At 35.1% G+C, this 16,670-nt stretch overlaps 1 protein-coding gene across 1 annotated transcript in view; it reads left to right on the top strand.

Annotated features, from left to right (window-relative positions):
* Positions 1–519: 519 nt before the first annotated feature.
* UBA6 (ubiquitin like modifier activating enzyme 6) overlaps positions 520–16,670 on the top strand; it is a 69,399-nt gene continuing 53,248 nt past the window's right edge. Inside the window, exons 1-8 of the mRNA XM_051966627.1 lie at positions 520–634; positions 3,594–3,656; positions 11,351–11,445; positions 11,703–11,731; positions 11,929–12,023; positions 12,534–12,645; positions 15,127–15,207; positions 16,534–16,656. Of these exons, the coding sequence (XP_051822587.1) occupies positions 549–634; positions 3,594–3,656; positions 11,351–11,445; positions 11,703–11,731; positions 11,929–12,023; positions 12,534–12,645; positions 15,127–15,207; positions 16,534–16,656 (684 nt within the window). The 5' untranslated portion in view covers positions 520–548. The remainder of the gene's footprint in view (positions 635–3,593; positions 3,657–11,350; positions 11,446–11,702; positions 11,732–11,928; positions 12,024–12,533; positions 12,646–15,126; positions 15,208–16,533; positions 16,657–16,670) is intronic.

Here is a 16,670-nt window from a genome sequence, read left to right as displayed (position 1 = left end):
CTGGGCACAGCCCGGAATGCTCTTGTTGCCATTTCCTCGCTTTCTTCAAGCCACAGATAAAATGCTTTCTGGTGCTCCGCGTTGAGTATTTCTAATTGACCCCACACAGAACTCCTTTGCGTACCCTTGTCTCCGCCCTTGGATTGTGAGCTCCTGGGTAGCAAAGACCGCCTTTTTCCCTTTTTCATTGGATCCTAATACACCATGGTGGGATGTAACAGCTGTTTAATAAATGCTCGTTGACTTTATTGGATCTGAATTTGGGAGAGGGAGGGGGTTCTACATCTGGGGAATCTCTCTCTATCTCTCTCTCACACACACACACAACCACAGTATATTAGTGTAATAAGAAACTTCCAGTGGCGCACACACACAGAGTACATCAGTGAAGCTTCCAGTCACGCCACCTCCACGCATCGGAAGTAGAGTACACCGAGAGCCGGAAATGGGTCCCGCCCTATCGCACGACATCACTTCTCCCCGCCCCCTGACCCCGCAGGCTCCTCCCCGTTCCCTGCCTCCCTTGGGCGGCGGCAGTAGCAGCAGAGATGGAGGAAGCCGACTCTCTCCCAGCGCCTGGGGGAGCAGAGGCGTTAGCCGCAGCGACCTCGGCAGATCCGGGGGAGACCAGCAGGTGAGGCGGCCGAGGGGCCAGCATGGGTAGGCAGGAGCTGGAAAGCGCCGCCAGAGCTCCGAGCTCGCTACGCCTCACCGCGGGAGGCCGGAAGAGGGAAGCCGGGCACCAGGCTCCGGGCCGGGGGGAGAGCTGACCTGGAGAGAGGGGGGCGGGGCAGCTCCAGGTTCACGGACCCCGAAATCGGTTGAGGAGAAAATAGCCTCGGCGGCGGTCCGGAAAGAGCCCCCGGTCCCGGAGGGATGCCCTGGCCCCAAGGGCGCGGGCCCACTCCGGCCACGCTCTCCGCCCTGGCTGGAGAGCCCCCGCCCCAGGTGTCCTCTCGGCCTTTTCCACGCTCCCTATAAATAGGGAGATGAGCCCAAGTGCTGACTCTACCCAGAGGCCTAGAAACCCGGAGAATGGGTCCGTCTGGACGTCCCTCCTCCTGCGGGGCTAGAAGGGAATCCCCTGTTGAGCCCGCCCGTCCGTCCGTCCTGGCCCCCTGTGAGCCGGGGACTGCAAAGCTTCGCCCCCTTATCCTTCCCACCTGCAAAAAAGCGTGGTCTGGGATCCTTCCTGCTCCTATGAAAATTGTTACCGCTCGGATCCTATCGTGTTAAAAGATATGATGGATTAAGCAGTCACTTTGGGTCCATTACAGAGTATTTCTTCTGAAGCAAAATAAGCAGGCGCAGGAGCGAGTGGGAAGGAGGGTGATGAATCCTAAAGGAATAAACTGAGGGCGTCCAAAATCCTAGGTATTTGACGCTTCTATGTAGCTGAGAATCGGCCAGAATGAGCCTAAATAGAATAAACATTGATCTTGAGCCAATCCCTTAATCTCTCACTGTCCTAGGCCATAGAAACCATGTACTTTACCAGATTAAAATGAAATTCGGAAATATTTAACAAAAAAGAGAAAAATTGTCGAACATAGAAAATGTGTATTTTATAGCTATATATGTGTGCCCATATGCATATATACACATACAGAAATACACATTTCTTGATGAGAAAGTGCTCTTCTAAAATGGTAGAGGGACTTTTCCTCCCCCTATAGCACTGAAATTACAGGCCCAGTCCCTATTCTCTAACTCTGGTGTGAGCCTTGCAAAAGTAAATCGTAGAAGACCACATCATTGCAATAGTTGTAGTGCTGATATACTATTATAAATAAATAGCATTCGTATAAGGTTTCAAGGTTTAGAAAACCCTTAACACATGTTATCTTATTTGATCCACAGGACAACTCTGTGAAGTGCTATTGTTATCCCTGTTTTGTAAAATGAGAAAATTGAGGTAGACTTAGGTTAAGTGACTTTCCCCAAATCACACAGCTAAGTGTTTGAGGTAGAATTTGAACTCTGGTCTTCCACACCCCAAACCCAACATTGCATTCACAGTGCCATCTAGCAGAAAGCAACATTCTTTTGGGAGCACTCAGTTATTCTCAAACTAACTTCCTATGAGTATCAAATTTATGTTAGATTATTTTGGAGGATTAACCTACCTCATTTTGGGAAAGCTTAACACAAACCTGATCCAGGATGATGACTTTTTTGACTGCAGGAATTTAAAAAATTCAATTAAACAGGAGTTTGTAATGTATCAATCACATTTGTTTGAAATAATTTTGTGGGATATACTTTTCTAAAGGTGCAAGCATTTAATGGAAGAGCTATATTTAGAACATACCTTTTCCTCATTTTCTTTAAACTTTGCCCATTAGACCTCACTTTTTTGAAGGATTTCATGGGTACTGCCAAGCAAAAGGTCAAGCAAATCCAAAATGTTATTTTCTTATTTTATTTTGAAGATGAAGAAATTGTAAGTTCATTTTAGGAAAAAAATTTGTGGAGACACATAACCTTTGGTTTCACTGAAAATCCATGAGTTAATCGAGCATTTGATTTTGATCAAATATAGTTTAAATGGAAATATGCAATATTATATTTTAATGACAGAATTAAAGATACCATGATTGAATCGTGAGTATCTGAAAACTTAGAACTGTACTTGAATATTTGTTAATGCTTTTAAAGAACCTAGTATTTAATCCCATTTCATAATTCTTTAAGATCTAGTTTATCATCGTGTAGGAAATATTGCTCTTTCAGTGAAAAAGGGCTAATTCTTAGGTAGCTTAAGAATATTTTTGTGTTTCCACTGGTCCAGATTACATTTGCTCTGACTAGATAGATGTCTCTAAAAGGTAATGTGCCAGAGGCAGCTAGTTGGCCCAGTGGATAGAGCACCAGCCCTGAAGTCAGGAGGACCTGAGTTAAAATCTGGTCTCAGACATTTAACACTTCCTAGCTGTGTGACAAGTCACTTAACCCCAATTGCCTCAGCAAAAAAAAAGCCAATCATGGATTGAGTCTTTCTCAATTTACCTAGTCATATGCTCAGAAAATAGCCCCCAGTTTCTTGGTTAATACGATTTTCTATTTTTAACCTTGCTCATTTAGCTTTTGAGAACCCAGGGTCTTACCATATACAAATAAAGCATTCAGGCCATACTTGAAAAGAATTAAAATTTATTCATCTTAAAACAAAATATATTTTAAAATGTATTTTAAATGAATTTTAAATGTAAAAAAAAATGAATATTTTTTTTAGGCTTATAAAGTTAAATTTGTAAAACTTAGTATCAAAGGTGTGCCTTGAATCCGGTCCTTCTTGCCTCCAACCTTGACTTTTTAGCATCATGCCACTTATTACCTACTTCTGACAGGTACTGCTTTTGTGACTCTGAACTACTCATTTAATCTGTCAGTATTTTATTCGATTCTCTAATATTATAAATTGTAGAGATTGCCACCTTCATTAGTAAAAAAGAGTTTCCTCATCTGAATGTTCTGTATGAGTGAAATCACAGTTCCTAACCCGTAATGAAAGTTTAATAAATATTTGTTAAATCTTTAAGTATTATTTGGCTATTTTATTTATCCTAATAATTATTATCTTTTCTTTGTAGTGGAAACATACATTCCCCCCATATGGCAGGTGACTCAATGGAGATCGATGATGCTTTATACAGGTAAGAGTCCATAGAAAGCCACAGTTTGGAAGTTGTATTTCAGTATTTGTTATTGGCTTATTGCTTAATATTGACATGATCTGAGGCTATCATTAGACCTCTGAAGAATTTTGCACATATTCAGAAGAATTCTCCCTCAAATTAGAATTGGTGAATTGCTTTTTTGGCATAATTTTAAATATTTTTGTAGATGTACTTGAAATATTAATTGTTAAACTACCATCTGAAAAATGTTGGAACAACTATAAGTATATAAACTGCTTCTGAATCTTGGTAACATTCTTAAAATGAAATCTGTTTGGGGAAAAATATTAAATACATAGATATAAAAGTTAACATTTGTTTTTATGCTATATGTAGATTTCATGTAAGCCAGAGTTGAGAAATATCATGTGACCTGTGTTTGGACCAATATGCTTTAAAAAAAAAAAATTTCCCTCAGTAGAATTCTAAAGGATAATAATAGGAAATCGATTAATTTTAATTAGTGATATATGAGAAAGGTGAGGTGATCAGTGTTATATCATGAATACAACAGATTAGTCCATTAAAGAAAATAAATAATTCCAGATAGGTAATATATAAAGTATTTATTTGAAGAATAGGTCAATTTCAAACACTTGACATTTACTAGCTATGTGATCATAGGCTAGTCACTTAACCCTTATTGCCTCTACAAAACAAAAGAAAAAATGATTTATCTGACAGAGATGTGTTACTGAAAAAAAAAATCTTCATCCTTTTATTATATATGACAAAGTGACCTAAATAACATTAATAATGTTGCCCAAGGAAGATAAAACACATTTGTAAATCAGTGAATATTTTAATAGTTGAAGGTTTTTTCCTCCTTTGGAAGATAAATAGCACAAATAAGAATTAGCCTTTTGTGATTAGTCTAGCTTTAATTAATTTGCCTTTTCCTCTATAACCTTATAGGCATCCAACTATGCGATTTAACTTCTATGATATTGTTTTATTTTTATTAGTGTTATTTTGTATTAGTCTTCTTTACCTAGACTGAATGACCTAAAGTCCAGAACTCATTCTTTATACCCCAAGTCTCATCATTCCTCTTCTAACTTTACTTGCTTTTTTTTGCTCAGGGTCAGCTATTTTAGTCCACTGCCACTAACATCTCCTAGCAGCTAATCCTCCTACTATGAGGAGTAACCTTTTGAAACTGTATCCTTCATTCTATACATTTTTGTTTATCCTAGAATCTAGGGCCATTTCTGTGTATCTTCCATTAGTTCTTTCCCTTCCTTTTACAAACTATACAGGTGATTCTCATCCTAAAAACAGAAACTTTGTTTTGACTCTTCTATCCCCTCACTACCTTCTCTTTCATCTTACTGCCAAACTTCCCTTGAAAAGGATCTACATCAACTTCCTCACTACCTGTTTACTCCTTAATTCTTTGGATTGTGGTGTTACTCATTAGAATCACAGGTTTAATCCTAGAAAGGCCCTCAAAAGTTAGACATCTCATTTTGCTATTGAGAAACTTAAGTAAAGTAGAGGTCACATGGATCTTAAAAAGAAAGGACAGTATTTGAATCTGACTCCCCCTCATTGAAGCTGCTTCCTGGAGTTTATCCCTGACCTTTTAATTGTCTATTCCAATGAACTTTATTCAGTCCCCGAGTTCTTTGACTTTTTTATAACATTTAATGCTCTTAAACATTCTACTACCTGACATTCGATCATTTTCCATGATACTGCAATTTCCTGATTCTCTTCCAAAGAATTTCTGTCTTGCAAGCTCTTATCTCCATCTACTCCCTGATGAATGGCTTTCTCTAAGGTTCTCATTGTTCTGCTTCTGTAGAACTTTTCCATGACATGCTTTCCATTTAGTTTAGCTACGTATTTAAATGTCTTCTATTTCTGATAGATGTAATCTCATTCAATCCTGTGGCTTTAATGATCATTTCTATTGGATAATTCCCATATCTTCATCTCCCACCCTGATCTTTTGAGCATCAGTTTTTATTTTTCTCTTTTGCCAGTGGTGCTTTAAATTTGATGTACCTAAGTTGAACTCCCCATTCACTTAAATTGGCTCATCTTTTTCAGCTAGTTGTTGAACTAGTTACCAATTTCAAAACTTCAAAGCATTTATGTTCCCATCCTCTTCTTTGCTAAATAACCAAACTCCTGTTTCTAGCTTTATTTATATGTGTATATCTTTATATATGCCCTCCCTGTTTCAATAATTTTAAAAATTATTTTATTATTGTAGTTGCTCCCCCCACTGATGGTAGCTGGTTAACAATTAAGTAGGTGATTTCCAGAAATTTGGCTAAGAAATCAGTCCGTCAACAAGCATTTCTTAAGCACTTGCTATGAACTGGGTATTATGCTAAGTTCTGGAATATGAGAGCAAAAAATAAAACAGTCCTTTCCCTGAAATCTCTTAGTTTAGAATTGAGAAACAGACAAGTACATATATATAGGTATCTACAAAATACATGGTACATATAAGGTAACTTTAGAAAGAAAGGTGCTAACAGCTGGAGGTGGAGGATAGGAAAAACCTCCAAAAGGTGGTCTTTGATTTGAATCTTGAAGGAAACAAAAATTTCCCAAAGGTGGATGTGAGGAGAGGAGTATTCCAAGTCTGGAGGACAGCCAGTGCAAAAGCAGAAAAACCAGAGATACTATATCAGTAGTTAAATGATGTGGAAAAGGGGTAATTTGGGAGGGAAAATGTTTCATATGTGAAGTGATTTGTGCCCTTGAGATGGCTTCGGGACTTGATGTTCAAAAGGGAGAAGAGATATAGGATGATGTAGCTTGAGGGAATGGCAAGTGAGGTGATCTGGGGTTGTCTGACTTCAGCTAAGAGGAGAACTGGTGTATAAGGAAAAACTGAAAGCGAAATTAGCAGTAAGGAAGAGGAAGGTTGTTTCAAAAGACATAAGTCAAGATGTTGACCATTTCAAGACAGACCTTCTCAGTGACTTGAGCAAAGATGTGGAGAAGGGATCTCCCAGTGGATGGCCTCTGTTACCTCAATTATGGAAATGGCAGGGACTTCCTCAGATAGTGGTATCATAGTTAGTTAACAACAAAAATATATAATATTTTAAAGATAATTTACAAACGATGCAAAAAATGGGAAAAGTCATCCTATAACAATTACAGCATTGCTTTAGGAAGAGTAAAATTATTTGACTGCCTAATGGAGCAGTTCACCATCTTGTTAACTCTAAAACTGCTCATTTAGGCACCGTTCCCCTTTGTTTTCTGGTATAATATAAGGCAGGACTGTCTTACTTTTTGTAATGGAACACTTCCCTCCCACCCCATCCTTAGTGCCCTTTTAGTGTCTTCTCTGCATGGATAGATAGCTCTCGGGAAAGATTAGGGTATTTTAAATGAACTAGATATTCAATAAGAGTTAAAGTATGAGGACAAAAAAGCTGATAAAATATACAGAATGTCAGTCTAGGGATGTGATAATTCCATTGTATTCTGCCCTATCAGTCTACATTTATTCTTTTCTGACCAATGCATTTTAATGACAATACCAGTAAGGGACAAAAGTATACAGAGTTCATGATTTAGAATTATCAGTTGTTGGAACTTAAAAGTCTTTTGAAGAAAAGATTCAAAGAAGTCATGATAACTGTCTTCTAGTATTTGAATAGTTATATGTTTAGGGGATTACACTTTCTTGAAGTCCTTGTCAAAGGACAAATCTAAGAGAGTGGGTGGAAGTAATAGAAATCAAGATTTAGGCAGGATTTAATGGGAATTTTTCTAAAGTTAAAGGTAACCAAAAGTGAATATGGATTCTCTCACTAAAATTAAGTCAGCTTGTCAGCTGTCATTTATTATTTATTACATAGCTATTCTGTGTCAGGCATTTTGCTAAGCATTGGATATATATATATATCCAATATATATGCTGATGCCCAGCAATTGGAGAATATATATACACACACACACACACACACACACACACACACACACACACACATACATACATATACACATAAGGCAAAAGATGGGGCAGGTAGGTGGCACAGTGGCTAGAGCAACAGCCCTGAAGTCAGAAGGACCTGAGTTCAAATTTGTTTTCATACACTTCACACTTCCTAGCTGTGTGATCCTAGGCAAGTCACTTAATCCTAATTGCCTCAGCAAAAAAGGAAGGAAGGAAGGCAAAAGAAAAATTAACAGTCTCTGCTCTCAAGACAGTATCAGGGAGATAGTTTCTAAACAACTGTATATAGACAAGATAGACAAATGAGAAATTAAGATTAGTCTCAGAGAGAATGTACTAAGATTTAAGAAAGGCCAAAATTAAGGATTTAAGTTATCTAACTTATTAGTTATTAATATTTTCCCTAATTATGCATAAAAACAATTTTCAACATTTTTCTTTTTAATTTTAAGTTCCAAATTCTCTCCATCCCCTTATTGAGAAGGCAAAAAAAAAATTATATAGATTATTATAAAAGTTCAGTCATGCAAAACATGTATCTGTGTTATATCGTAAAAGAAAAACACACACACAGTCCTCCTCTTTCCCTCCCATCCCTCCCCCCACCCCCCAAAAAAGTATGCTTCCATCTTTATTCAGATTCCTTAAATTCTTTCTATGGAGATGGAGAGCATTTTTCATAAGTCTTTTAGAATTGTCTTAGATCATTGTATTGCTGGGAATAAGTCATTTACAGATGATCATCATACAATATTGCTATTACTGTGTATCATATTTTGGTTTTGCTCATTTCATTTTGTCAGTCCATGTGGTTTCTGTAAGTGTTTCTGAGAGCATCCTGCTCATCATCTCTTATACCAAAATAATACTCCATCACAATCATATACCACAATTTGTTCAGCCATTCTCCAATTGCTGGGCATCATCTTAATTTCTAATTCTTTGCCACAACTAAAAGAGCTTTTATAAATATATAAATCCTTTTCCTTTTTGGTTTTTTATCTTTTTTTGGGATATAGATATAGTAGTGGTATTGCTGGGTCAAAGAGTATGCATGGTTTTATGGCCCTTTGGGCTTGATTCCAAATTGTTCTCCATAATAGTTGGATAAGATCACAACTCTACCAACAGTGCCTTACAGTCTCAATTTTCCCATATCCTGTCCAACATTTGTCATTTTCCTTTTCTGTCATATTAGCCAATTTGATTAAGTGTGGGGTAGTGCCTCAAAGTTGTTTTAGTTTGCATTTCTCTAATTAATAGTGATTTAGAGCATTTTTTTCATGACTAGAGATGGCTTTGATTATTTTCTTTGAAAACTTCATATCCTTTAGGCATTTATCAATTGAAGAATGGCTCTTATCTTTATAAATTTGACTCAGTTCTCAATAATATTTGAGAAATGAGGTCTTTAAAGGATGTATCAATCCTTAAGGAGAGACTGGATAATGATTCATTAACTTTGTAGTAGAGGGAATTTTTGTTAAAGTGCATGTTAGATTGGATGGCCTCTGAGATTTTTTTAAACATTCTAATTCAACTTCTGGAATTCTGAGGAGCATTTGAGGGTTCAGTAGATAGAGCACTAGAAGGAATCAGAAGACTACCATTCTAATCTGACCTCAGATGCTTGATAGCTGTATGACCCTGGAAACCTTTTTTGCCTCAGTTTGCCACCTGTTAAATGAGGATAACAGAACCTAAGCTCAGAGCTGCTACAAAATTCAAATGAGATGATATTTGTAAAAAATCCTTTGCACAGTGCCTGGTATATAGTAAACACTAAATGCTTATTCTTTTTCTATTCCCTCTTCATTCTACCTCTTCCCACCAATCATTAGCCAATCACTTGTCCTGGTCTTAGTGAGTTGACATGACAGTATCTTTTACAAAAATTTCATCCTCTTCTCTACTCACAGGGCACCACTCCAGCAATCAATCCACAAGCATTTATTAAGTACCTATTATATATTTAATATACAAAAAAATGAAAAAAGCCCTTCACTCTAAGAGCCTACATCCTATTTAGAGAGAAAACAAATATATGTAATATATTTACAAATACAAAATAAAGAGTAATTTTGAGAGATTGGCATTCCGCACTAGAGGGGATCAGGAAAGACCTCTTGTAGAAATTGGTATTTTGAATTATACTTTGAAAGCAATTAGGGAATCTAATTTGTGTGGGAGTTAGAAGGGAAATGCATTTCAAGCCTGAGATCTAAGATATATAATGTTGTAAGTGAGGACCACAGAAGTGATTGGACCATAGACATTAACACCCTCCTACTTGATCACCATTCTTCCATTCTCTTTCCTCTCTAAAACATCCTCCATACAGCTCCCAAATTGATGATTCTCATCTGATTGATCTCTGTTCAGAAATCTTCAGTGGCTCCCAAGTTATAAATGATCTAAAGTTTGATATATAAAATCTTTACAATATGACTTTCTTTTGGCCTGATTTCCTATCATTCAGCTTTATAAATTATCTGTTCTAGTTAATTGTGCCATAGATACAACTTTTCATTTATAGTCTCCATGCCTTTGTATGATCTGTCTCTCATGCTTGGAATTCACTAACTTCTTTCAAAGCACAATTCACTTGCTGCCTCCTTACAGATCCTTCCCTTATTAGTACATATGTGGTCTTTAAGTTTTTTTTTTTTTTTAATATACTTTGTATTTACCTATTTGACATATTGTATTTCCTAGCACTCAGTGAAATAGACGCTAGTTGAGGGCAAGGACTCTTTGGTGTAATTCCTTAGTGTCTGCACTCAGAACTTTATTAGTAAGTGTGAGATCTGGGTTAGCACCCTGGATGCCCTAGAATCAGCTGGAGTGAGGATAAGCAAAAGTCCTTGGTCTTTATTAGGGGGAGAAGTGAAGAGGATGGACAAGACTGCTACAAGCTCTCCATAACCTTCCTTCTCTTCCTCCACCTCCAAAATGACTGGCTTGTCTTACTCCATCCCCTAATCCCTCCTACAATTATCTGTGTATACCAAACGATTCAGCCAGCACAGAATAGTGAGAAGGGCCATTTTCCAAGCATATGCTAATAGAGTATTTGTCCAATAGGTAATTAGCCTTAAGTGTTCCATTGTGTGATTCTAGTGCACCTGTTCAAAGTTTCAGCCCTTTACAAGTAAGAACTTAGTAAACCTTTATTGAATTGAATAAATAAGCAAGGCCATTATCTTCAAGAAATGGTGCTTAGGATTTTTGGAGCACAGATTTAGAGTTGGAAAGCATTTTAGAGGTTATACAATCCAACTTTCTTTTCACAGATTAGAAAACATGGCAAAGTCTGAATTGGAAGCTAGTTCTCTTCACGGCTAATCCAGTACCCTTGCCATAATATCACATCAGTATTTGTATTATCACAGTTTTTGTATATAAACTCTTTGATTGGCTGGTTTTAGTATGCCCAATATTTTGAAAGTTGTAAATCTTCTATTTTTCCTTTTAATAACTAATTTTAAAGCAAAAACTTCTTAACTCCTGTATAACACATGCAAGTTCCATTTCTTATGTTGAAGTTATTTGTTTTAAAAATTAAAAGTATGTTTTGAATCGTGTTGAATAATGATTCATACAAACTTTTATAACTTCAGCTGAGGATAGAAACAGGTTATTTTTCCTCCATAAATACTGAATTTAATTATATTAGAAGTTTAAAAAAAGAATGTTTTTGTTGATGAGTTTTCCCCCCAATGTGTTTCTTATTTTGTAGTCGACAAAGATATGTTCTTGGAGATTCAGCAATGCAGAAGATGGCCCGATCCCATGTTTTCTTAAGTGGCATGGGTGGACTTGGTGTAGAAATCGGTAAGTTTTATTTTAATATTTATTTGAGATACTAAGGTCCCAAAGTGCTTGTCAGAATTTTTAATGTGTTTCTTAATGTAGTTTTTATTTTGCTTAACTTAAAAATAAAATTTCCACCAGATATTAATTGTCCTGTGTACACCTCCCAGAATTTTTTTGTAAATTCTCTTTTGAGAATTAGATGATGAGTTATCTGCTTTTCATGGGTATGGCCAATAGTAAGGTATATTTATCTTTTCTTTTCCCTTCCATTTCAGCTAAGAATGTTGTTCTTGCTGGAATCAAGGTATGTGGATAATTGTACATGACAAAATAATTATTTGTTACACCTAGTTCTTGTTCATTAATGCTTATAACTTATTTGATTGTTTTTCTCAACATTTTACATACACACACATGTATATACATACACACATGTGTATACACATATATAAACATATTTATTTAAATGTTTGGTGGGTTTTTTTGTATTTGTTTTTGAAGGCACTTACAATTCATGACACAAAGCAATGTCAAGCATGGGATCTAGGAACTAACTTCTTTATCTGTGAAGATGATGTTATAAATAGAAGAACCAGGTCTGGACACATTTTATTGTTTGATTTCTCTTCTATATATGTTTGTATTTCCATAATCCAGAATTCAAAAGAACTAAAGCTTTTTTAATCCAGAAAGTCTTAACTGTACTGATTATTTAAACTTCCTTTGACATTGTTACTTTGTCTAACTTTCAGCATTTTCACAAGAATGAATAAATTTGAAAGATCAAGGAAACATTTATCATACTCACTAGTTAGAAACTCAAAATCTAGCCTTATACAGGGAATTCCCATTTAATTTTAATATTGACCTAAAAATGTCTCACAGAGCTATGGGCATATCCTTTGAGATTGTGTAACTACTGCCTCATTAAATGATACACTAAGTATTTATCAGTTTGTTCTTTTATGCTTTTAAACATTTTTATTAAAAATTCCCCTGAGGTTTCATATTTCATTGATTCATTGAAGTATTTGGCCAGAAGAGTTTATTGTAGTATATAAATGCAGCTTATCTTCAATGGACAAATTATGTCATTTTAATTTCAGAGCTGAAGCTGTTATTCATCATGTTGCAGAGCTAAATCCATATGTCCATGTCACATCATCTTCTGTGTCTTTAGATGAAACAACAGACCTCTCCTTTCTAAAACAGTATCAGGTAGGTGACTTTCAGATAGGCGATTATATTTAATGTTGGTATAATTCAAAACAGTGTTTAAATGGTCATAAAGTAAAATTCATTTACTATAAGAACTATAATGAACCAGGAAAAAAAATTACTTGGAGTCATGTTATATTTATTTATGTCAGTAATATCTGAATTTTTAAAAACCAGGATTTTTCTAAATCCTTTAACTCATGTAGTAGTGATATTTTAAATTGTTAAATAACAGTTCCTGAAGCATCTTATAAGCCATATACACCAGCAATACTAAAATAAATGTCTAGAAACTTCCTGTGAAGCAATTCCTAAAAGCAAATCTTCATGTTAAACAATCTGTGGTTTGATTTTTTTTTTTTTTTTTCGCACTTTGCATTTAAAGATTTTCACCAATACTTTATAGTTTAAAAAGTGAGTGTGGAATCCTATTGACTTATTACAAAGAGTAGGTATCCCCAAATTGTATAAAGTCTGTTCTAGGCCTTAGACCAAAAGTTTGAAACTCAGTTCATAAGAATATTCCATAATAATGCTTAATTTGTCTTTTATTACATAAAATATTTAGTGTACTACAGTCTATGTTTTGTGATATTGATTGACTTTCATCTAGAAGAGTCTACCCACGAAAACCAGAATCTTACAATATGTTGTTTATTTTAAATTTTCTGTGAATTGCTCACATTCATTATCACTACTTTGGTTGATGGATGGACAGAGATGATCTGTTTCCTCCCTTCACTTTCTTTTCAGTTTAAGCCTCCCCCTCCCCGCCTTTTTTTTCCTGAATATGAGAGAACTGGTCTTTTAGGTGCTCTCTATCCCTGGAACAGAGCTATGCCTCTGAATTGAAATCCCATTATCCTCTTCTCATTTGCCATCTTCTTAATCATCTGCTCACTTCTCAAACCTACTTTTTTCTTCCAAATCCTTTGCCTGTTTTGGTAGCAATCAGTCCACAGGCATTTACCAAGAACCTTCTAGATGCTAGATACTGGAGAGACCAGTACCCAGTTCCACAACTCTAGTATTTGAGGAACTTACGGCATGATGGGGAAATATATCAGTTTAAAAGTATATGCAAAATATATATCCAGCTGTTTAGCGTCACAATTTTTTAGACAACCCTCTTTCTCTTTCCTTTGTGTGTTCCAAGGCTTGTTCCATTTGGGACCAAGTTCAGAATAAAAGAGATTTATTATTAAGGTTTAAAAAAAAAAAAGTAAGGTTCTACCAATTAATTATGAATTAGGACTTTGAAAAGTAGAAGACAGTTTTTTGGTTTTTGGTTTTTGTTTTTCCTCAAGGTTCTTCTAGCCTATGAGGAAATAACTAAAGGATATAATCTTTGACTCATACATTTTTGTAATCTTGTATTTTTGTCTCAGAATGCATATATAAAAGTCTGTTGAATAAATATATGCTAATATAGAATAGTTGTGTGTTTGTGTGCACATGTTTAAAAACCTTACTCTCCCCTTAATTTTTATTATTATTTCCCTTCTTGTATGTTCCAGAACTCTATATGCCTTATTCCTCCATAGATATGTATAAGTTGTCTCCCATGCCTGGAAAATGCCCCTTCCTTCTGATTTCTTAGAATCCTCATCCTTCCCTCAAGGCTCAAGAAAAGTGATATTTCAGTGAAACTTTGTTTCATTCCCTCAGTTAGAATTTTCCTAGAATTTTGTCTGTCACCCCCGTACCTTGTAATCTGTTTCTCTACATACTGTGCTGCCTAGTACAATACAAGTTCCTTGAGAACTTTTTTTCTTTGTATTCCTAGCACCTTGTCCATAATACATGCTTAATAAATACATGTTTAGTAAAATTGAATAATTCATCTTTACCTAAGGATCTGTTCCTAGATAAGCAAATGACTTTGAGATCAAGTACAGATTCTTTGTAATAAATATGTAAAGTATTAGTGCTGTTATTTACATGTTAATTGTTTTCAAACAAAGTTAGTTTCTGTCAGTGGGCAATAACAACTTCACAAAACTAAAGTGAAAACCAGGGACCCCTTAATAGTACTTAATAGGTAATATAAAGTAAACTGTATTTGTAAAAGTAGAATTGATATGTTGGAATCATTACTAATAGATTGTTGTTCTGAAAGAGCAGATTAGACAATAAGATTGTTCCCGTAGAGAAAACTTGAGTGTAAGTAATTTATTTTAGAAGAAAGAGCACTAAATTTGGAAAACCAAAGTTCTAGCCAAGAGTGTATGGATTTGGGAAAGTCCACGTATTGGAGATTTCTTTGTTTTTTAATCTTGAAAATTAGTGTAATACCAGATTGGTATTTTTGTTGGTGTGGTGATTTTAGAAAGGGTGGAATGAAACAATTTTTCCAAGATATATTTTCAGATTATAAGTACATTATAAATAAAGTCAGAAATGGCAAGCTTATAGAGAAATATTGCTTAAGGAATTATAATAAGCTTTCTAGCATTTAATCTCATGTTACTTCCTCAACAGTGTGTAGTATTGACTGAAATCAGGCTTCCATTGCAGAAGAAGATCAATGATTTTTGCCGTGCACAGCACCCACCTATTAAGGTAATGCTAAACAACTTAAATGTGTATAGTCAGAGGCACAAAAAGACATTGCTACATTAAAATCTTTGGGTATTCCTTTAGTTGTGTAAGAAATTAATGACAGGAAGACCAAATGTAAAATTTGGTGGGGGAGAGCATTGTTTCCACTCCACGTTCACTTGTGCTATCATAAAAATAAGAAACTTTGATTTGTAATCAGTTGCTGAAACTCTTAAATTGTTCATTTTTTAAATGTGGAGAATGTAGACATGTAGAGGATGATTTTTCTGACCTCGAACATAGAATGTTTCTTGGGAGTGTTTTTCCTATAATTAAGCATAGTATGTGATTTTCCTGCCATTTATTGTTGCAAAATAAGAAATAGCGCTTTCATAATTGGGTCTATCTAAGAAATTGTTTAACCAAACTATAAGTTGTACTTAATAACAGTCAATATTTAAATTCTGTATAGGCATTTTTTTTTTTTTAACAAATTGCCTTTGAACAATGAAGATTGACAATTCATTGAATATGAATATACAATGTTATTTCCTGAAATTTGTACATTTTTTTTTGACTTAGCATTATACAGTTTTGTAATTTACTTTTTTATTTGGTCATATTCCATCTTGGAAATGATTTATTCAGATTCCTGTTTTCTTCCCTCACTTTAATTTTTTAAGTGCACTTCATTAAGGGATAAGAGTTTTCTTATAGCAGAGACTATTCACATAGATTTTGTTTATGAAGTTTTCATGAAAATAATAATCAGTAATAAAGAACAATACAAAAATAACATGGATTTTATTATGGTCTCAGACACTGACTGTGAAACTATGAGCAAGTTTTTGTGGACCTCAGTTTCCTCATGTGTAAAATGAGGATAAAAATAGTACCTGCCTTACATAGTTGTTATGAATGTCGACTGAGATAATTATTTGGCACAGTGTCCAGCACATAGTGAGTGTTATTTAAATGTTAGTTATAACAATAATTCTTGTTATTTTTATCATCCCACCTCTACTTGTATTCCATATAATTGTACTGTCAGCTTTATTGAGACCTATTTTTGCCTCTTATCTTCAATCTTATCTCTTATTGAATACATAGGTGTCCTGTTTTCTATCCACTTGACTCAGCAGAGTTAAATTGGAAGTGACAGGGTATCATGAAATGAAAAAATCTTGTTATGTATTTGAGGTATATGAGCCATGCTTCTCTAATAGCAAATATAGGACAAATTTTGAATTACTGCCTTGCACATTTGAGGTAGATTTATGTTACTAATAGAAGATAATAGTTTGTTACAAATTTTAAATTTTTTTTAATTTATATTTTATTTTACAGTTCATCAGTGCAGATGTATTTGGAATTTGGTCACGTTTGTTTTGTGATTTTGGTGAAGAATTTGAAGTGCTAGATACGTCAGGAGAAGAACCAAAAGAAATCTTCATTTCAAACATAACACAAGTAAGATTGAATTT

Source organism: Antechinus flavipes, chromosome 6 (genome assembly GCF_016432865.1).
Source record: "Antechinus flavipes isolate AdamAnt ecotype Samford, QLD, Australia chromosome 6, AdamAnt_v2, whole genome shotgun sequence".
In the NCBI taxonomy this organism is placed as follows: Eukaryota; Metazoa; Chordata; class Mammalia; order Dasyuromorphia; family Dasyuridae; genus Antechinus; species Antechinus flavipes.
The sequence above is the reverse complement of the archived record's forward strand: the minus strand, read 5'-3'. Positions and strand labels throughout refer to the sequence as shown.